Source organism: Dioscorea cayenensis, unplaced genomic scaffold, assembly GCF_009730915.1.
Source record: "Dioscorea cayenensis subsp. rotundata cultivar TDr96_F1 unplaced genomic scaffold, TDr96_F1_v2_PseudoChromosome.rev07_lg8_w22 25.fasta BLBR01000327.1, whole genome shotgun sequence".
NCBI classification, from domain to species: Eukaryota; Viridiplantae; Streptophyta; class Magnoliopsida; order Dioscoreales; family Dioscoreaceae; genus Dioscorea; species Dioscorea cayenensis.
Window position 1 is genome coordinate 30,129 of NW_024086718.1, and position 23,465 is coordinate 53,593.

General features: G+C 32.6%; 2 protein-coding genes across 2 annotated transcripts; one reads left to right on the plus strand and one right to left on the minus strand.

The window, feature by feature from the left end:
* Positions 1–3,845: 3,845 nt before the first annotated feature.
* On the minus strand, positions 3,846–7,100 carry LOC120254061 (tricetin 3',4',5'-O-trimethyltransferase-like). Its single transcript, XM_039262208.1, has 3 exons — positions 6,995–7,100; positions 5,269–5,333; positions 3,846–4,226 (listed from the first exon to the last, which is right to left on the minus strand). Exons 1-3 carry the CDS (start codon positions 7,098–7,100, stop codon positions 3,930–3,932), a joined length of 468 nt encoding a protein of 155 aa, XP_039118142.1. The 3' UTR covers positions 3,846–3,929.
* Positions 7,101–19,910: 12,810 nt separating this feature from the next.
* LOC120254059 (flavone 3'-O-methyltransferase 1-like) lies at positions 19,911–23,089 on the plus strand. The gene is made up of 3 exons (XM_039262206.1): positions 19,911–20,769; positions 21,989–22,053; positions 22,578–23,089. Exons 1-3 carry the CDS (start codon positions 20,031–20,033, stop codon positions 22,872–22,874), a joined length of 1,101 nt encoding a protein of 366 aa, XP_039118140.1. The 5' UTR covers positions 19,911–20,030; the 3' UTR covers positions 22,875–23,089.
* Positions 23,090–23,465: the final 376 nt, after the last annotated feature.

Genomic DNA, 23,465 nt, shown 5'->3' on the forward strand with positions numbered 1-23,465 from the left:
TTGTTGCAGGCACAGATGCAGGCTTTACAAGTTACAACAAAGCCTGGTGCAAGAAGCTTTCAAACTTGGAAGGGGAAAGGAGTCGAGAAGAAGGACGAAGGACAAAAGAAGCTACAATTTCAAGACAAGCAGAAAGGAGAAAGTATTCAAAGGCTCATATCCAGTGTTTCAAGTGTCATCGATATGGACACTACAAATCTGAATGCAAGGCACGATTTTATAGGCAAGTGAAGTCCAATTTTGCTGAGCAAAGAGAAAAGGAGGAAGCAGAAGTTTCTTTACTAATGGTGTGTCATAACAAGGAAGCAAATGCCAAGGATTTATGGTATCTTGATACGGGATGCAGTAATCATATGTGTGGTGATCGTGAGGCATTTTCTGAGCTAGATGACAGTTTTTCTGATACTATTAAATTTGGTGACAATTCACTTGTAGCAGTTAAAGGAAAAGGAAAAGTGAAAATTCAGACCAAGGTTGGTCAAAATCAGTATATTTATGATGTGCTCTTTGTCCCAGATTTGAAGACAAATCTGCTTAGTGTGGGGCAGCTGCAAGAAAAAGGTTTTGAAGTTGTGATAAAGGATGGTGTTCGTCAAATCAAAAATTCAAGTCTTGATTTGATAGCAAGTGCTCCAATGACTAGGAACAGGATGTTTCCTTTGCATTTGCAGAATATAAAGCTCACTTGTTTGACTACTAAGCAACAAGAGTTGGCTTGGTTGTGGCATTATAGATACTGTCATCTGCACTTTGGAGGCCTACAGAAATTGCAACATAAACATTTGGTAAAAGGGTTACCATCAATTGATTTGCCAATAGAAGCCTGTGAGGACTGCATTCTCAGTAAACAACACAGAGAATCTTTTCCTAAAACTAGTCACTGGAGAGCACAACATATTCTGGAATTGATCCACACAGATATTTGTGGACCTATCACTCCAACATCTAATGGGGGAAATAGGTATTTCATCTTGTTTGTTGATGATTACAGCAGAAAGACATGGATTTATTTTTTACAGACCAAGTCAGACGCATTAGATGTGTTAAAAAAATTCAATCTAGAGATCGAGAAAGAAACTTGAAGAACTATTCAGATGATCAGGTCTGATAGAGGTGGAGAATTTACTTCTCAGCAGTTCAGCAGTTTTTGTGAGGATCATGGAATCAAGAGGCAGCTAACAACTCCATATTCTCCACAGCAAAATGGAGTTTGTGAATGAAAGAATCGAACAGTTCTTGGTTTGGTTAGAAGTGTTTTGAAGAGGAGTGGCATGCCAAGAACATTCTGGCCTGAAGCTGCGGCTTGGTGCATTCATGTGATGAACAGAAGTCCAACCAGTGATGTAGAAAGAACACCTGAAGAACTATGGAATGGAAAGATACCTGCAGTTCATTATTTCCGTGTATTTGGTTGTATTGCTTATTCACTAATTCCTGAACAAAGAAGAACCGAGCTTGATGACAAGGCATTGAAGTGTGTTCTGTTAGGAGTGAGTGAAGAATCTAAAGCTTATAAATTATATAATCCTATTTCAAAGAAAATCATTATCAGCAGGGATGTGTTTTTCAAAGAAACTGAGTTTTGGCCTTGGAATTCTCCACAAGAACAACACAGAGAATCAATTGCAGTCATTGATGATGATGATGATGATGAGGAAACTGTTTTTGAGACACCAGTAACGTCCAACACATCACAACATTCAACACAAGATCAATCTAGAGGTGAAACAAGTTCAAGACCTCAGCGGCAAAGGCGTACACCAGTATGGATGGAGGATTATGATGTTACAGGATTGCCTAATACTGAAATTGTCTCACAGTTGGCCCTTTTTGCAGATTGTGATCCAGTTAATTATGAAAGTGCTGTAAAAGAGGAAAAATGGCAAATAGCAATGGAAGAAGAGATATGGGCCATAGAGAAGAATAACACGTGGGAGCTAGTGGATTTACTAGATGATGAAAAAGCTATAGGTGTCAAATGGGTTTACAAAACTAAGAGAAAGCCAAATGGAGAAGTAGACAAACATAAGGCTCGACTAGTGGTTAAAGGATACATACGAGAACCCGGAATTGATTATACAGAGGTGTTTGCACTCAGTAGTGGCTAGATACTAGAAGAAACGACTTTTGGCGAAGAGCAGAAAAAATGATTGGCCGATGTATCAACTTGATGTAAAAGTCGACTTTTCCGCATGATGAACTAAATGAACGGGTATTTGTTGAGCAACCACTTGGTTTTATTGAAGCTGGACAGGAGCATAAGGTCTATAAGCTTAAGAAAGCCCTTTATAGATTGAAACAAGCTCCTAGAGCTTGGTATTGTCGGATTGATACATATTTTTTTAAGGAAGGCTTTATTAGATGTCCATATGAACACACTCTCTATGTTAAGCAAGTTGATGGGAAGATATTGATAGTATGTTTATACGTGGACGATCTGCTCTATACTGGTGACGATATTGATTTGTTGAAACAATTTAAATTATCCATGAAGTTGGAATTTGATATGACAGATCTTGGTATGTTACATCATTTTCTAGGCCTCGAGGTTACACAAACTGGTGATGGCATTTTTGTTTGTCAAAAAAAATATGTTGCTGAGATACTTGATAGGTTCAAAATGACAGCATGTAATTCAACAATTACTCCAATGGATAAAGAAACCAAGTTGATGAAAAATCCTAGTGGTCAAGAGGTAAACAGTATTATGTTTAAGCAAATAATTGGAAGTTTGATGTACGTCACAGCTACGAGACCAGATATTATGCATGATGTAAAGTTTGGTTAGTCGCTTTTCGGAAAAATCCGCAAGAACAACACTTTGATAGCAGACAAAAAAGATCTTAAGGTATTTGAAGGGTACATGAGGATTTCTGCATATTTTTACGTAAAAAGGTGTTCAAGGTCAATTAACAGGTTATGTAGACAGTGATTTTGCGGGGGATCCTGATGACAGAAAAAGTACTACTGGTTATATTTTTCATGTTTGTACGGGAGCAATAGCTTGGAGTTCAAAGAAGCGACTCGATCGTGACATTTTTCTTCAACGAGCAGAGTATGTTGCAGAGAACATCGTGCACTCGCCAAGTGCTTTTGGTTGCAAAGGATTCTAGCGCATATGAAAGCGTAACAAAAAGGAAAGCTGACTATTCTATATTGTGATAATAGCTCAGCCATAAAACTTTCCAAGAATCCAGTGTTTCATGGCAGATCCAAACATATTCATGTCAGGTTTCATTTCTTAAGAGAGCTGGTTGAAAAAGGTGATATAAAGTTGCAGCATTGTAAAACAGAAGAACAATCAGCAGATATATTCACAAAACCCCTCAAAACAGCAGCATTCATGTATCTAAGGAGTAAAATTGGTATCATGAGTGAAAGTGTTCTTCAAGACAAGGACGGTGTTTAGCAAAGCTTCTTTAAACTAAACAAGTTCAGTTTAAGGCAGGGAATGTTAGCAAATTTAATAATTAGTTAGATCTGATTAGTATCTATCGTATCTTTTATGTTTTAATAATATTGTTTTAGTTGTTACGATTATCATTTGTATAGATTAAAAACTTTGTGAGTAATAAAGATTGATAGTTTTTTAGGCTCCTTCTTGAATATCAAAAAATTCTTTTACACTCACACTCTTATCCGATGATCAAACATTCCAAAGACGAAATTGTAAAAAAACTAACAAATAAATAAATAAATAAACAAGAAATAAAGGACAGAAGGCATCTATAACCACAACCTAACCATGCATAGATGCATAACATTCTTTATTATAGGCGAACAAATGCATTACATTGGACTACATCCATCACTAACATATAGAAAAAAAAAAAAATTGCATCAATATTCACTAGTGCAAATCAACACTAATTTCTTTTATTAACCGATAAAAGTAAAGATATAGATAGACAACAAAATATAAGAACCATCTACTTATAAAGTTCAATAAGCCAAACACCAACAAAACTGAAATGAGGTTTCATTGCTGAAAAACCAGCTTGTTTGGCCATGGACTCAAACTCTTGTGCACTCCTCTCTTTACCACCAGGATTATTAGCCAACATGATCATGTCCAGTTGAAGTACAGTTTGTGATGCATGTGTGCTTTCTGGGGCCATTGGAAGCATGTACTCTACCAGTATCATTTTTCCATTTGCAGGCAGAGCTTTCCAGCAATTTTTCAAGATTTTCAGTCCATGCTCATCACTCCAGTCATGTAGAATCCACTATAAAGTTCAACACATTATTAATGTTTATTTATATTAATAATAAAGGATATATATAGTTTCTTAGTTAATGTTGCAAATGCAAAAAAATAAATAAAAATATTAAATATATTAAATATATAAAAGCTTTTAAAAAAAAGTGTTTACTTGAGAAGCTGGTTAAATAAATACATGAGCAAACATTAGATTCTAATACATATCGCAACTTATAAAACAAAAATATTAATCAATATTATTATTTTACAAATTAATCAATAAATAATCTTGCATGCTTTTTTATTTTTTTTATTTTATTACTTTACATATTTATTTTTGTAAATGTGCATAACTGTGTATATGCATATACCTAGTTACAGATGTGTATATTTATTTAAACAAAGATATTGCAGAGACTTAATTAAAAATAGAAAATTGAATTGGCTTTGCCTCTTCTATTTATTTATTTTCTCTTTTCTTTCCTATTGTAACACCCTTTTTCTCTTGTTTATGCATTAAAACATATATTTTAAAAAATAAGATAAATTTGAGTATTCATATAGAAAAAGAAAAAAATAAAAAAATAAACAAAGACAGAGAATATAAATATATATATATATATATATATATATATATATATATATATATATTATGAAGGATCAAAACAAAGTAAAAGTCCTAATTTACTAAATAATTTAACCCGTCTTCATCCAATTTCTAAGTCTACAACAACAATTCAGTCAACTCACAAAAAAAATATGGTTCATGATCAAACAGCTCCTGGCATCTAATAAAAAATCCATATAATAAAGAAATAAATAACCAATGCCAGCACAACTTTAACTAATTAAATAAATATCATATTTAAATAAAAATATTGAGAAACCTTACAATCTCATTTAGTTGAATATAATATAAAAATATAAGTAAATTCATATTTCTTTTCTTCTTTAATCAGCCTTGGACCAAACTCACTCAATATTATAATAATGCATAACAATTTTCTATGGATTAAAAGAATATTATCTTAAATAAGTGTACGAAGAAATGAAGAAAAAGATCAAACCTTCATGAGGATGGCATCACCACTTGGGACACTCTCAAACATGTCCCCACCAGCATGCTCCACACCTTCATCAAACACATACAACCAAACAAACACATCAACATTTACTAATTTTATTCATATTACTACCAGTCTACCATGCCTTTTTTTTTTTTATAAAAGTTGCAATTTCATTTGTGAGTGGAAAAAGTGAAAAGAAAAAGTATTTGCTTTTTGTGACTATATAAAACAAATTTAAATCATTGATGGTGGTGGTGGTGAAGAGATGTGGAGAGTTATATATAGTGGGGAGGTGGGGTCCATTAGGGAGGGAAGGAAATTAAATTAAATTCTTTGGAGACATTTTATTGAGTGAAAGAAAAGAAGAAAAAAAAATATCGGCATTTTTAATATTCTAAAAATTAATTTGATATTTGTAATAATGACAACAACAAAATTGTAGGTAAAAATATAAACTTGTTGGTCAGTGCAAAAGTTTAAAAAGAACCTTTTAGTGAGTACGCAAATGTCAAAAGACAGCACATTTTTCTTATTAATTAAAAAAATAAAATTTTAGTTTGATCAAAAGTTTTCAATTAACTCCCACCTCACACTTTCCTAAATTCATAGTTGGTAGGATTAGTTGTGAATAGATAGAAGAAAAAGAATAGTTATTATTTGAAGATAGTAAACATTCACCAAATTTAATTGTTAACAATAATCTCTGGAATTTGGAAGTCTTATGAATATGACTTAGAATTTCTATAATTATTTTTTTTTTTAAAAAAGAAACATATTTACCCTATGTCCAAAGGTTCTTCAAAATTTCCTAATCTTAACCCAAATACAACTGTTTGCTCCTAGTTTATTGTTCGTGATCAAATTTCTTCTAATATCTATTAATGAAGAGATATTGAGAATTGTAAAAGATTGTTTAATTTTATTTTTATTATATTCATTGTCATTATGTGCATAATTTTATTTTATTATAACATTTAATCATGCCAAATAAATATATTTAATTATTATTTTAAAAAATCAATAAATAACAATCATTAATTAGAAAATTAAAATTTTATTTACGTCAAAAGTTTTCATCCTTTCAAACATTAAAATTTATATTAAATTCCATTTAAACACAAATATTTACTCCAAATCTCTTGTTGGTCATTAAAATATTTTTTTAATAACCATAAATAAAAAAAAATTGGGCTGCCACATCAATAACCCAACGATTAAAATACCTGACTTTCATATAAGGAAGTTTAACTCCTTCCCAATATATAGTAAAAAAAATATGTGAATTGAAATGTATAAAAAAAATTTTAAAAATTATCTTAATTAGTTTATTGTTATTTTATTTTATTGCACATTTGTATACATTTGCTCATAGAAAGAAGATTGTAAGGAGGTAAAATAAATAAATTTCATCTAATAAAATCCTTTAAGATTTTTTGTAATGATTTTCAGTTGAAAAGTAATACAACATGTGATAGACTTTTCAATATAGTTTTCGTATTCATATAAATTACAATGACTTTGTTTCATACATATATTCAGCTATATATACAAAAATACAAACGTGATGTTTCTGGTACCAACTGACATTCAGCTATATACATAGAAAAGTGTGTAATGTGAACAATTTGACAAGTCATGTTCATTTGTTTAGATATTTGCATTGTGTAACAATTGACTTTGGACTTATTTATAAGTTTATATATGTTCTTTTATAGTCAATGTTTGCCAGCTTTCACTGCTTTTGGACTGCTACTTTCTAACTTGATGTGCATGCCATGACTTTGTAAAAACTTCAGTTTTTCTAGAGAAACGAGTTGTGATACGCATGTCATGGTCATATTACTAGTAATATTTCAATTTTTCCACATACAAGAATTAATGCACATATGAAATTTTTCCACGTACAAGAATTAATGCACATATCATGATCATAATGTTATACAGTTTCTTGCCCAAATTAGTTGCTGGTAGGCCACGGTTCTAGTTTGTGGGGCCAGCAGATATATGGACAAAGAGATCATCCATAGTTCATGCTCATAACTCCTAAGACACGTTATCATCTCTTATAAAATTGATACATCACTAATAGCAAAGCGATTCCACAAAGAAAGTTGATCACAATATTAACTTTATTCTTCATGCCAAAATTGATTTTTTTCACATTAGTCTTCAAATATTATTTAGTAGTGGATTACGATAGGCCATCACCATAATGCTATGAAAATTCATTTTTTTCATAAAAGAAGAAGAATTCATAGACATGTCAGGATAAAAATAAATTTTTCATATAGGTATGGAGGTACGTTAGTTACGATGGCTTACCTCTAAAGACTTATTAACTCGACCACACGTTAAATGGAATAATAAAATCTATCATGTACATGCCCAGAAAATTTATAAAAATTATACCAAACTAACAAATCCTCAGTGCTATACAATCTTGGAAAAAATTGATAAACCTCCTCTTATATGGAACCCACCGGGCCTACTCAAACAATATTATAAACAGTACTTTGGGAATAATTGATGAATGATATTGTGGAACAACACAAATTCAACCTCCTCACGGCCTCATTCACTAGCCATGTAACTGCACATTGTACTGGGTAGTGATGGTTAGAATAATAATTGTTTTGTTCTTACGACATTTGAACTGCTTACGTTCAAAGAAACATTCAAAGGAAATAAAAAAATATTAAAAATAGTTTTAAAATAAGGATTTTAAAATTAAGAGTACATATATTTTTTTCATTTATTTAAAAGATATGAAGTTCCTCACAAGTTCAAAGAAACATTTATTAAAAAAAATAGTAGAAGTAGTTTCACTTTTAGGAAGTTATTTAATTATATGTCGATATATAATAATTTCTAAAACCGAGAAGCAATGGAATTTGCCTAGGAGAGAAATAAATGAATAAATAGATGATCAATGCCGGCACAACTTCAACTAATTAATTAAATATCATATTTAAATAAAATATTTTTGGAAAACCTTACAAACTCATTAAATTGGATTTTTTTTTCATGAAAATAGTTTATAGTAAATACTAATATTCACATAAGCAAATTTCCTTTTTTTTTTCTTCTTTAATTAGATTAAGCTTTAATTAGCCACCAAACTCAGTCAATATGACAATAATGCAAATTAATTTGTAATTTTATTATGAGTTTAAAAGTGAAAATTAATTCAAATGAGAGAAATTTGGTCATTTAAACAAGTTGTTTTAAATTCAAATAATGTTTATAACTACATAAAACTAATAATTCACAGAAGATGAAAAACATAAAATATTTCTAATCTCTTAATTGGTTCGTGTAGATAAATATGTATTTTAGGCCTAAATAAAATAAATTTCGTTCCTCTCTCTCTCTCTCTCTCTCAAATTTTAGGGCATTTTTGAAAATTTAGAGATTCCAGGGACTCTAGAGATATCAATTAAAGATTCACGTTGAAAAAAGCACATGTTGAGATTATAAGTTTTTTTTTATCTATTTCATTCAATAACTTAATAAAAAATGGATTTAATTATATTTATGATGGATTTAGAGTTATATTACTATATTTTATACTTTTCCTAATGCTATTTATGTTTTCATTTCAATTTAAATAATATATAATTTTTTTTAATGTAAGATCAATATCTTAAAATTAAAATTTTAAATCATAAAAATTAACATAATTTTTTAAATATTTCTATCCAAAAATTTAAAATTTAAATAGCATAAAAAATAAATATAAATCTCTTTATATCTTATATTTTTGAATCATAGATATGATTGTCATAGACATATCAAACAAACATAACGGAATTTATCATGTATTTTTTAACTAGAAATTAATTTTGAATGTATTTTGATAATTTAAAAAATATATATAATTATAATTTACTAAGTGATTAATTATAAAAAAAATTAATTAAATTATTGAAAATGAGAGTTTGTTGTGAAGTTGTTTATTGTAAAATAAAGATAAGATAGTACAAAGGGTTTAGAAGTAATTTTATAATATTTTTGTCCAGTACTCGAGAAATTATTTATAAAATATCAAACATGGTATTATATAAACAGTTGTTCTGTTTCTGTACTGTTTGTGTTGTACTTAGCTGCGTATCAAACGCATCCTAAGGGACAAAATTAGATGAGAATTTAATAGTGTTTGATTTTGAGATGCAGAAAATGGGCAGAAATTTTCGTATGGGTGAGCTCCCGTTGGTTCAATTTTTTAGATTTATTTTTTCAAAAAATTTAGTACAAGGTAAAAGATGTTAATAAAAAAAGTATTTTATATAAATATTAATAAAAATAAATCTCCCTTTCAAATCATCATCTATCTAGTCAAATATTAAATAACTCATCTATTATTTCCCCTTACCGATTCAATCCTTTCACACGCAACCATTTCTTTACATTGAGAAATCTTTATTTCTTGCCACATCTTTATCGGGCCGTGCTTTGAAACTATGCACGTAAGAAATACAATAAAATAAAAAACTCTTAAATTGAATAGAAAAGTATGCATGATAAATAAACAAATAAATAAGTTGTAATACCTCAAATATCCTCTCTAAGTTATCTACTAAAGTATCTCAACCCAAAAACTTTATATTTGGTGACGATACTTAAAAATCTGAACCTACAGTTAGAAAGTTTATCAAACCGCATCTCTATTTTTAACTCTAAAATATAATATTCTAAGAATATTCTTCTTATTTCACAATTTATATATTTATACTATCAACAAGTTTAATTATCTTTAAATCTTTTCCACTTTTAACCATTGAATTTAAATATTATACTATTTAAAATATGATTTTAATTTTTATAATTATTATAAATATTTATTAAATATAAAATAAAATCCAATTCTGATGAGAGATTTGAATTCTATCACTTATCCAAATATTCGTGCTTGTATACAAGCACAACAACAAGAAATTCTGAATCTAATATGTTTAATGACATCTTCAGCAATATTAGTGGAGTAGCGATATACGTCAGTCTATTAGCCCCTATTTACTTCAAACTTTATTTTTAGGTGTTGTGGGGTTTTTATTTTTGATATCGATGATATTGTATATTTTTAAGATTATTTTCTATGTTTTTATTTTATCGCACATGTAATTTTAATTAATTTAATGAATTCATATTTCGCAAATTATTTTCTTTAATTTAATTAAAATATAAAGTTATAAATATAAATTTTACAGAAATAAAATTAAAATTAAAAAAAAAATTTAAAAGAGAAAATAAGAAAAAACAGAAAAGAAAACAAAAAATGAAATTATACATATAAATTTAATAAAAATGAAAACAGAAAAACAAAGAAAACAAAAAACCAAAAAATCTAAAAAGAATTTTTAAAAAAAATAATGCTGCTACAGTGGCGCGCAAAATGTGGCGCGCCACTGTAGCAAAATGTGGATTTGGCGCAGGATTTAGCGCTGGGTTGGAGCGCACCTTGCGCCAAATCCAATCAAATGCTTCAAATTTGAAGCTTGATTGGAGATGCTCTAAACCTTAAGTTATTAACTTTATATCTTCATCCTCTATTTCAATTTGAATGAATTGAGTCCTCTATTATTATTTAAAAGTGTTAAAACTATCACAGAAACTAAAGAGTGTTAGTTTTCTCTTTTATTATTGATAAAGTGCTTCTAGAAGAAGTTTGAAACTACTAAATATCACCACCGACTTCAACCTTTCTTGAAGCTTCTCACAACCGACTTAAGCATCCAGAAAACTCCTTACATATTAGAAATTTCATAAATCCTTCCATCAACCGACTTACTAGCCTATAATTTAGTATCATTGCTAACTAAGCAAAGCACAAGAAAGCAACTTGAGTGAGTGAGTGAAGCCACAAGTAAGAGTAAGTGTGAGTGCATAGTGAGAGAAAAATTAGAGTGGGGAAAAAAAAATTAGAGTGTCTTGTAAAATATTTCAAGTAATTAATAAAATTAAATTTCATATATTCTCTCTCTACTCAACATTTATGATACCAAAACCAGGTTGCCAGGACGATTCTGCCAGATCGTCGACGAGTGTTCGAGCATAGTATCATGAGTTCACTAGTGCTGCAAGAAGTTCGCCAGTCGAAGTAAGTAAAGTACCGGTATTCTACCGAGGAGGCTTGCTGGACGTCAGGTGACCCAGACATAGCGATGGAGTTCACAGGTACGACTGGTGGTTTAAAGAAATTAAACAATAATAATTACATAAATTGAAAGGCCTGCATAGAGTCCTATCTACATGGACAGGACCTATGGGAGGTTGTAGGTGGGTCGGAAACGACTCCACCAGATGTCACTTTTGAAGAAGTGGCAGATGCTGCTGGTGATTCTAAATCAAAGGAGAAGGCTCTGGCGGTAGAGAAGTCAAAAGATGAAGCTCTGCGGAAGTGGCGCATCAAGGCCGGTAAGGCAATGTTTGTTCTGAGAACAACTGTTGAAGATGAGCTGTTGGAGTATATCAGAGATGCTGCTACACCAAAAGTTGCATGGGACATTCTCGCTACACTATTCTCCAAAAAGAATGATGCCCGTCTCCAACTACTTGAAAGTGAGCTGATGACAATCTCGCAAGGAAGTATGACAATCAGTCAGTACTTCACCAAGATAAAATCACTATGTAGTGAGATTGCACAGGTTGCCCCTGAAGAAAAGATCAGTGAGCAGCGAATGAGAAGGATAATTATCAATGTCCTTAAACTGAATACAGTGGGTTTATGGCTGCCATTCGAGGTTGGCCAACTCAACCAACCTTGTTGGAATTAGAAAACATGCTCGCTAATCAAGAAGTATTAGCGAAGCAGATGGCTGGTGTCTCGCTAAAGCAGGAAGAAGAGGCATTGTTTAGCAACCGGAGAAATGGCCAGAAGCCCACACCGGAGAATAAACCCAATCAGCAAACAAGGTTGAAGGAAAAGACCAACTTTTCAGGGGGAGCTCACAGTCAAAGAAGTAGCACCAACCGTCCGTCCAAAGGAGGCGACAGTCGAGATGATCGCTGCTACAACTGTGGAAAGAAAGGGCTCTATGCACGAGACTGTTGGCATAAGAAGAAAGGCCAAGGAAATGCAGCAACATCAAGAAGCTTCTAAGATACCAAACATCAAGGTAGGTATGATAGTGAAGAAGGGTGGGATGTTGAAGCAGCATTTGCAGTGGTCACCACCAAAGTGGAGGAGCAAGAAGAGAAAGAAGAGGTAGCTCTAACAGCAATAACAAAGCAGAAGAAGATTAATTATGAAAGTGATTAGATCATCGACTTTGGCTGCTCCAACCACATAACAGGTGGCATCAAGAAATTAGAGGATCTGGAGAGGTACAAGGGGAAGCAGGTGATTGTGACAGCTAATAACTCCAAGCTTCCCATCACCTACATCGGTAAGACACTTATCTCTCCACGCTTCAATTCAAATCACATTAAGCTGCAGGACGTCTACCATGTTCCCGGGATGAAGAAGAACCTGTTGTCAGTCTCACAACTGACAGCACAAGAAAACTATATGGTATTCGAGCCACAAGAAGTCAAGGTATACCGCAATCTACAAGGATCAGGAACTCCAGAAATGGAAGGTCGCAAACTGGAGTCTATCTATGTGATGTCTACGGAATCAGCCTATGTGGACAAGACCCGGAAGAACGAGACATCTGATCTCTGGTACGGAAGACTAGGGCATGTGAGCTACCACAAGTTAAAGTTGATGGTGGAGAAATCAATGGTCAAAGGTCTGTCCGATATAGAAGTACGAACTAACACAATATGCGCTGGGTGTCAATTCGGTAAGGTTCATCAACTTCCCTTCCAGCAATCTAAATTAAGAGCTAAGAAGCCTTTGGAGTTGGTACACTCTGACGTATTTGGCCCAGTCAAACAAGCATCTATAAGTAGTGCCAAATAATGGTGACCTTTATTGATGACTTCTCAAGGTACGTATGGGTATTCTTTATGAAAGAAAAATCTGAAGCATTTTTCAAGTTTAAAGAGTTGAAGGAGAACGTAGAGAGTGAGCTCAACAAGAAGGTACGGTGTCTTCGTACTAACAATGGAAGAGAATATCTCTCTCAATAGTTTAATGCATATCTGAAGGAGCATAGGATTCAAAGACAACTGACCTGCCCCAACACTCCACAGCAAAATGGTGTTGCTAAAAGGAAGAACCGGCATATAGCAGAGATATGCAGAAGCATGCTACATGCCAAGAATGTGCCAGGGAGATTTTGGGCTGAATGCATGAGAACGGCAGCTTACATCATCAACCGGCTTCCGCAGGAGAAGATGGGCTTTCTCTCTCCATTCCAAAGACTATGGAAGATCAAACCTACAGTAAGTCACTTCAAAGTCTTTGGATGTGTGTGTTATGTTTTTGTGCCATACCATCTTCATACCAAGTTCAACAAGAAGGCGGTACGATGCATCTTTGTCGGCTATGATGATGAGAGAAAAGGATGGAGATGTTGTGACCCGACGTCTGGACGCATCCGCACATCCAGAAATGTGGTCTTTGATGAAGCTTCAGCTTGGTGGCCTTCAACAGACTCAGTTCAACCAAATATGAAGGAGACTGAGTTAATAGTAGAAGAACAGTTACAAGACCAGGCTCAAGAGGTACCAACAACAACTGAAGAAGACATACATCCAAGATCATCAAAGACTAAGAGCCCATGGAAGACAGGAGTTCATGGAGAAGCTGAAGAAGACCCTACATATTTACCAGAAGAAATGCCTCCACCCTTAAGAAGATCATCCAGGGTAAGACACCCTAATCCTAAGTATGCAAATGTTGCACTAATCATGGAAGTTGAAGAACCAACGTCCTAGCAAGAGGAAATTAAAAGTAATAAATGGAAGAAAGCTATGGAGGAAGAGATAGCTGCTCTCAAGCAAAATCAGACGTGGGAGTTGGTACCAAGGCCAAAAGAAGCAAAACTAATCTCGTGTAAGTGGGTGTATAAAGTGAAAACTCGAGCAAATGGAATAGTCGAAAGGTACAAAGCTCGACTTGTGGCACGAGGTTTCTCTCAACAGTATGGAATAGACTATGATGAGACATTCAGCCCAGTAGCAAAGATAACAACGGTGTAAGTACTATTGGCACTAGCTGCAAGCAAAGGGTGGAAGCTTTGGCAGATGGATGCGAAGAATGCCTTTCTACATGGAGTGCTTGATAGAGACATCTACATGTATCAACCACAAGGATTTGAGAGCAAGGTTCATCCAAAGTATGTGTGTAAGCTCAAGAAGGCATTATATGGCTTGAAGCAAGCTCCAAGAGTATGGTACGGGAAAATTGCAGAATTTCTTGTACAAAGTGGCTACAGGTTGACAGCATCAGACTCGAGCCTATTCGTCAAGCACACTGGAGGCAAGATGGCTATAATACTGGTGTACATTGACGACCTCATCTTAACCAGAGATCTCACTGATGAAATCCAGTGCACGAATGAAAATCTTTCAATCCGGTTCCAGATGAAGGAGCTTGGAGAATTGAAGCATTTCCTGGGGCTCGAAGTAGAGAAGACAAAGGAAGATATATTCCTATGTCAACAAAAATATGCAAAGGATCTTCTAGAAACATACGGGATGCTGGAGTGCAAGCCACTATCTACACCAATGGAGCCAAACATTAAGCTTCTTGCAGGAGAAGGGAAAGACTTGGAAAATCCATAGATGTACCGACAACTGGTAGGTAGTCTTATTTATTTAACTCTTACTGGTCCTGACTTGGCATATGCAGTTGGAGTAGCAAGCCGTTACATGCAAAATCCAAAGAAGCCACATTTGGAAGCAGTTCGGCGGATACTGCGATACTTGAAAGGAACTACAAATTATGGTATTTTATACTGTAAAGGTGAAGGATGCCAAGTAATTGGATATTGTGATGCTGATTACGCTGGAGATTGTGATACGAGGCGATCAACTACAGGTTAAATCTTTAGTTTGGGGTTAAGAGCAGTGTCATGGTGCAGTAAGAGGCAGCCTACCGCTTCTCTGTCTACCACTGAAGCTGAGTATAGAGCAGCAGCTATGGCAGCACAAGAAAGCACGTCGTTGATGCAATTACTGAGAGATCTTCATCAACCGATTGAACAAGCAACGCTTCATTGTGATAACAGGTCAGCAGTGTGTCTAGCAGAAAATCCAATATTTTATGCTAGAACCAAGCATATTGAGGTGCATTACCACTTCCTAAGAGAAAAAGTGTTGCAAAGTGAGATCCACATGAAGCTGACACCCACAGAAGAGCAAGTTGCTGATATCTTCACTAAAGGGCTCAACACAAAGAAATTTGAAGATCTACGAGCACAGTTAGGAATACTCAAGAAAGCATCAATTCAAGAGAAGTCGGTGCTGAGGGGGAGTGATAAAGTGTAAAGCTTCTAGAAGAAGCTTGAAACTACTAAATATCACCACCGACTTCAACCTTCCTTGAAGCTTCTCACAACCGACTTAAGCATCCAGAAAACTCCTTACATATTAGAAATTTCATAGATCCTTCCATCAACCGACTTACTAGCCTATAAATTAGTATCATTGCTAACCAAGCAAAGCACAAGAAAGCAACTTGAGTGGGTGAGTGAATCCACAAGTAAGAGTAAGTGTGAGTACATAATGAGCGAAAAATTAGAGTGGGGAAAAAAAATTAGAGTGTCTTGTAAAATATTTCAAGTAATTAATAAAATTAAGTTTCATATATTATCTTTCTACTCAACAATTATGGTAGTTGAGGTTTTTTTTCCCATTAAACTATTATTTAAAAAAAAATAAAATAAAAAAAATATTAAATCTAGACTCACCGAAATATCACCTCCACCGACTCGAATCTTGAATCTTCCCCACCGTTAATTCACATGATGATCGAGGTGCAAGAATCTTGACGGTCAGCATGATGCTCAATGTTTTTTTTCGGTCAGCATGATGCTCAGCATGATCTTGACACCTCAACATGATTCTTTTTTTTTTTAAGTTAATAATGTTTTAATGGAAAAAATTTATGTGAACCGCAATAAATGGGAAAACTAACACCTCTTAGCAGGTCTGGGCTCTTTGCTAATTTCAAATAATAGAGAGATTCAATTCTTTTAAATTGGATTAGAGAGACTGAATGGGTATAGTGGATAATTTAGAGGGACTATTTATAGTATTACACTAAAAAATAAATACCGGTAACTAACCTGAATAGCACCATATCTTTTTGTAAATTTCTATTTCAGTCACTTAGCTTTCAAAATTATGATTTTGTCTAGTACGTTTAATTTTTTTGTTATGATAAGGTCACAATAGTATACTATGTTAATCTCAATCATATATGCCTTGCTATGTATATGGTTGATGACTTAGAAAAGATGTGCTATGTAGTAAGTCACCTATGATCACCGTTAGCACCATAAATCAGAATGATTTTATTGTAACAAAAACTAAACATAAAAGATCAAATCATAACTTTTTAAAACCGTGTGATAAAAAAATAAACTATTTAAGTTATTTACCCAAAAATAATATATATAGGGCGAATTTTCTATGGGCATTTAAAACAATCACCTACCCGACTCTAGCACAAGTAGAAATTATGGCCACTATCAAGAGCACTATTTATTTCTCTATCCGGCTTGTGTTGGGTTGTCCCTCATTCTTACTCTTCCTTTTATTTTTCTATAATTGTTCAAGCATCATTAATAGTCGCTCAATCAAAGCTCAATGAGCCATGTGCTGATTGAATGACCATTAGAATTGCTCAGTGGTATTGAGCATTCAATGCCCACTAAGCGATCAATTGATGGAGCCTACCACTTTTTTTATGTTAAAAATATTTTTAAATTCAAATAAAGAGTATGAATCTACATATTAATTTTTTTTAAAATATATTTTTTATTATTTAAAATATTTATTTTGAAAAATAAATTTTTTTAAAAAATATTATATTTAATCATCATTATTAATATTTAATATATTATAAAATAAATATATTTTAATAAAATATATAATATAAATAGTTGAGAAGATAATAAAATAATTGTGGGTCATAGAGTATAGTATAACTGTAATGAGATATAGTTTAATGGGTATGTTGTCAAACCCGGACCGGCCCGGGGCGATTCGACTGAAAAAACCGGAAACCGGCCGTGAGATCGAGTGGATCTAACTGGTTAAAAACAAATTTATAAAAAACAAGAAAAGAATGAGAGGATTGAAGACAGTGGCGGAAGCAAAACAGGGGTGATGAATTTAAATTTTAAATTTTTTTTAAACATTAAATAATTCTATTAATTCAAACTTGAGATTATAATAATCAATATTTTAAAAATATAAAATATACATTCATCTAAAAATTTTGGTTTATGTGTAAATCCGCTATCATATCTACATAATTAGCGGTTAACTCAACTAATTAAACACTAAAGTAACAAATACTGCAATTAAAAAATAACTTTAAATAAATTTATATATAAGTCAATTATTAAATATAACAATTATTCAACAAATAATCTAATGAATAATTAAAATTTTCATAACAATTAATCACAAGTATATAACATTTTTTCACAATAATTTTCATAATGAAACAAATATTTAACAAATATCTAACAATCATTCAACAAATATAAATATTTTTACATGGCAAATAATCACATAAAATTTTTTAGAAAAGATTTAAATTAGATATAAAACAATCAGGAAAAAAAAAAGATAAATCCCTATAATGAAAATAAAATATAAACTTGGAGAAAATTGATCAAAGAGAAAAAAACTCACCAATCCATGAGATTTGCAATGGTTTTTATGTTAGAGATTTTGCGATAGCAATTGTATTTTTTAGGATTATATTTTTATTTTTATTTTAATATCCTAAATATTGATAACTATGTATTGATAAGTTTAATAAAAAAAACATATTATAAAGTTTAAAAACAAAAATATTTGAGGATTTATGTTTGCCTAGCCATATTATTTATTATCACTCAACATCAAATTTATTTAATATAATAATTTTATTTTTTTTATTTAATTTATTTTAAATAATATGAGATAAAATTAAAAAATAAAAATTAAAGTAGTATTTTTTATATGAATTATAATAATTAATATTATAATTATATATATATATATATATATGATGAGCCAAGGGGTGCTCAAGCACCCGTTGCCCCCTTTAAATCCGCCAGTGATTGATGCTGAAGAATGGGAGGAGCGAAAGATTTCCCGGCGGGCTGTGAGAAAAGTGAGGAAGAAACGAGAGAGAGAGAGAGAGAGAGAGAGAGAGAGAGAGAGAGTTAAGGAGTGTTCAGTTTGTTTTGTTTCTTTTTATTTTTTATTTTTTTAAATATTTTATATTTTTAAAATTTAATAATAATATATAAAACTAAAAGTTTAAATATTAAATTAATTGTATTTAGATATTTTTAAAAATAAGAAAAATACATAAAATTAAAAATTTAAATATGATATTTAACTAATTGTGTTTTTAATTTTTAAAAATATGTCATATTATTTTTTATCATTATTAATTTATTATAATATTTTTTTTAATATTTTATTATTGACCACGGTTTGACCTAGTTGAACCCATCGACCCCTGACCCCTGGGCTTAGCTGGGTCGATACCCGGGCCAAATCTGACTATCTTAGAATTTAATGGGTTAATGAGGTGTCATGTGCTAAAACTAAAGGATAGTATAACTACTAAAGCTGCTCTAAAAAATATGAAAATGATAAAAAAAAAAAAAGAAATATCTAAAATAGGAGAAGCTTACTAAGACAAAAAAGATTTGTAGGCCAATTGGTACCGGTTAATGTGATAATCCCTCATAGGTGATTTGACTTTTTGAAAGTTTAACAACTTTAACTTAAAAAAAATATTTCAATTTAATAATAAAGTGTTATTTAACATAATAATAATAATAATAATAATAATAATAATAATAATAATAATTGTAAAAATCCGTCGGTCCAAACGGGCATGGCCCGACCTGACGAGTCTGTGATAACTGGGCCGGGTCCGGTTCATTCTATGAGTGAACCGGACTTGGGGTTCAGTCAGGTCAACCTAGCCTGGCGGGTATTTTTTGAAGAAACCGGTTCCAAGTCCGGCTATTGATGAACTGGATCCGGTGGGTCAAAAAAACTGATTCCGAGTCTAGCTACTGATGAACTGCAACCGTCAAGTCAGACCCGCTTGACCCGGTTAATCGGCCCGTTCCCACCTTTGCTCTCAGCAGCTTGTCCACGGCCAACCCGATCTAGACGCCTTGCTAAACCTCCTGGTTTCCTCCAGGAGCAAGCAGCCAGCCACCCTTGACATCTTGCCTACCTCTAGTCTGTTTTTAATGCTTACACCTTGACCCAACAAACCCCTTGTAATGTGTATTTGCTTCTCTCATGCCACATGTCTTCTGTTTCACTTGCGTGTTTAGAAAGGTCTTCATTGTCTATTTGTCTCATGCAGATAGGGTCAGAGCTCACGACATTCCTCCATTGCATGGTTATCTTAATACAGAACGTTACATCATATTATTTGAATAATATGTAAATCTCAGGAGTAGTTTAACGTTCTTTTACTTTTATTTTGTGGAAAGTTTAATAAGTTTAACAAATTAAATGGTCCAGGGATGGAATAATCAAACTCAACCCATGTGTTTTTGCTTTGCATAAGACTTTCTCCTCTCTTCACTCACAACCCTCCCATTATAAATCAACCCTTCATCTCTTCACTCCCTCCACCACCACCACCACCATCTCCACCTCCGCCATCATCCACCATCATGGCCTCCTTTTCCAGTTATGCCATCGTCAACAACACCGTCACTGAAGGTACCGACGAGCATGCATTGCTCCAAGCTCTGCAGCTCGTCAACTCCTCCATCCTCCCCATGACCTTCAAAACAGCCGTCGAACTCAACCTCTTCAACATCATCTCCGCCGCCTCACCCAACCCCCTCTCAGCCACCGAAATCACCACCCTCCTCCCTTCCTCCACTCCTTCAACCCCAATCATGCTTGACCGCATCCTCCGCCTCCTATCCAGCTACTCCATCTTCACCTGCTCTCTCTCCACCGATCCCATCTCCGGCGCCACCACCCACCTCTACGCCGCCGCCCCCGCCGTCAAATACCTCGCCCAAAACGAAGATGGTTTCACTCTATCCACTCTAGGCCTGTTGAACCAAGACAAGGTCCTAATGGAAAGCTGGGACTATCTTAAGGACGCGGTCCTTAATGGAGGGATACCCTTCAACATGGCTCACGGCATGACTTCGTTTGAGTATCATGGCACTGATCCAAGGTTCAACAAGCTGTTCAATGAAGCCATGAAGAACCATTCAGGTATCATAATGAAGAGGATTCTGGAGAAGTATAGAGGGTTTGATGATGTGAAGGTCCTTGTTGATGTTGGTGGTGGTGTTGGTAATACTCTTGCTCAGGTTGTTGCTAAGCATAAGCATATTAAGGGTATTAATTTTGATCTCCCTCATGTTATCTCTGAAGCCCCACTTATTCCTGGTATCTCTCTCCCTCCCTGATATATCTATTCAGTTTTATGTTTGTTTTAATTACATATAATGTTTTTTTTTTTTTTAATAATAGATGACAAACGCTCTTTTATATGAATATAACAATACCGAATAGTACTGAAACTTGGATGTACAGTATATATACAGTATTAGAATAGTATAAAAATTTCGGGTGAACAATACTGTTAGGGGAGAGATTTGAACCCATGACCTCCCTCTTATATTTTGGTGTCATACCATTGGACTATCTGATGGTTTTGTGTGTGTATATATATATATATTTTTTAATTATTATCTTTTATTATATTTGTTACCAATATTAAAGCATATGTACAGGGAGGCTATAGACATTCTACATTAAAAAAAAAAAAATCCGTTACCAATAGGTTAATTATTTTTTTAATATTTATTATATATATGAGCGTGTGGGCGAGTGTGTGTTATTAATGCTTTCAAGTTTTTTTCCACCGAATCTTTAAGTTTGTTTTGTACAATCCCATGAAGCAAATATTTATCTGTATATATCAATTGAAAGTTTAGACACATGCATCTCTTTGACTTTTTGAATAAATAGTGAAATTACAACTTGTGATAAAAATATGAGAATGGACTTAGAAACGCCTGGAAGTCCCGGACCTCGTATAGGACCCTCGTAATTTATTTTTTATTAAATAATTATTTTGAAATTATAATTTAATTCTTATCTTCTTCACTATTTCACCCGATCGCTCACCTTAATAAGGTTTTGATGAGTTTGTGCAATCCCATAATGGTTTATTAAGGTTGGGGTGACCCCAAATGGTCTCTTTAATTTAGTGGTTTAATGAAACTGTTTGGTTTTGGAAAAATCCACTAGAGAAGTGAAGGATGGTTGAGCAGGCTCCCAAAATGAGGGAGAACTTGTCACTCGGAAAAGAGGATGAAAATTTTAAATAAAATCATGTAAGAATAAAATATTAATTTTAAAAAATTATATATTGATGCCTTCAACATTTTGTTTTAAAAATAGAGATTTATTGGATATATAAAATTTTGTAGGAATCTATTTTAAATGTTTTAAGGCACTTGATTTTAATGCAAGAGGTCAAGTCCCTTTGAATACATAGTTAAGATGTACTAATAAAAACTGTATATATTTAAGGTGATTTGTTCGCATTGTGAAAAAAAAAGTTTTAAATGATTTTTATTTGTTATGTGCTTTGACAAAGGTGTGGAGCACGTCGGTGGAGATATGTTTAGTAGTATTCCAAAGGGAGATGCCATTTTGATGAAGGTGTGTCTCTCTCTCTCTCTTCGTTTCTTAATCATAAAAAAAAAAAAGAAGAAAATATCACATGAGTACATAGATACATATATGTATTTAAGTATTTCAAAGAAATATGGACATTTCTAACTGGGTATATTAATATTTACAACTATGCACTGTTATAATAATAAATATATAAATTAAAAAAACTGAAAACAAGATTATGTTATATGATTAGTAAAAACAAGACTAATTTCAATTAATTTATAAAATAATATTAATATTAATGTTCTTGTTCTATAAATTATGAAATTTATCAGAATATTTGTACATGTTTTGATTTAAAACTTGCTTGAATTAGTATTTCTGTATAATAATATGTTAACAAACAAACATTAGTAATAAGTTGAGTTTGGAAGTGGATGGAAAACCCTTATCTTTTGTATCTTGTATACATTAAATTATTTAATATGTATATTTAATTAACCAAGTAAGTTTATGTTCTTTATTATTAATATAAATAAATATTAATAATGTGTTGAATTTTTCAGTGTGTTCTACATGATTGGAGTGATGAGGATGGACTTAAAATACTGAAAAATTGCTGGAAAACTCTGCCTAAAAATGGAAAATTGATATCGGTAGAATCCATACGTCCGACGACTCCTGATAACACAAATGTAACACAATATTTGTCTAGTTTGGATATGGCCATGTTAGCATTTAATCCTGGCGGTAAAGAAAGAACTGCACAAGAGTTTGAATCAATGGCCAAACAGATTGGTTTTTCTTCAATCAAACCTAAGTTCAGTTTAACCGGTGTTTGGCTTATTGAACTCTATAAATAAATAGTTTTTTATATTATGCCTGTCTATGTCTTTGTTGAGTCTTAAATCTTATTTTAGTTTAGCCGGTGTTTGGCTTATTGATTTACTCTATGAATAAAATAGTTTTTATATTTTGTCTGTCCATGTCTTTGTTGAGTCTGAAACCTTATTTTAGTTTAGCCGGTGTTTGAATTGTTGGTTTACTTTATAAATAAATATTTATTATATTTTGTCTATTAATGCTTTTATTGAATCTTAATTTGAGTTTGTGATTTAGGTTGTAATAGAATGAGACGGGCCGAGGAGCAGTGTTTGCACCTCACCTAGCCCCGCCATACCCAAATGGTGGTATTCTAAATACCGCAATCGCTACCTCGGTTAATCTGTTTTTCTTCATTGCCCCGCCCATATATTTTTTTTCTTTTTGTTCAATATATTTATGAAAGTAAAGTTGCAAACAAACAATTAAAATTCCTAAAGACACTTATGAACTAAAATTTCTAAAACACATCCTTTATTTCAAGAATCAAGAGATCCTTATAATAATATTTATTAATAAGTTAAAATTAAAATAAATAAAATTTTAATATTATTTTTAATTAAATCATTAAA

Bases quoted from the DNA above. Each gene is read 5' to 3' on its own strand.
- LOC120254061 (XM_039262208.1), bottom strand. From the start codon at position 7,100: ATGACATGCGTATCACAACTCGTTTCTCTAGAAAAACTGAAGTTTTTA. The intron at 5,334-6,994 runs GCAAACATTGAC...TGTTTGATGAAG, and splicing joins TCCAAAAGCAGTGAAAGCTG to GTGTGGAGCATGCTGGTGGG. The intron at 4,227-5,268 runs GTTTGATCTTTT...TGAACTTTATAG, and splicing joins GTGATGCCATCCTCATGAAG to TGGATTCTACATGACTGGAG.
- LOC120254059 (XM_039262206.1), top strand. From the start codon at position 20,031: ATGGCCTCCTTTTCCAGTTATGCCATCGTCAACAACACCGTCACTGAA. The intron at 20,770-21,988 runs GTATCTCTCTCC...GCTTTGACAAAG, and splicing joins TGAAGCCCCACTTATTCCTG to GTGTGGAGCACGTCGGTGGA. The intron at 22,054-22,577 runs GTGTGTCTCTCT...TGAATTTTTCAG, and splicing joins GAGATGCCATTTTGATGAAG to TGTGTTCTACATGATTGGAG.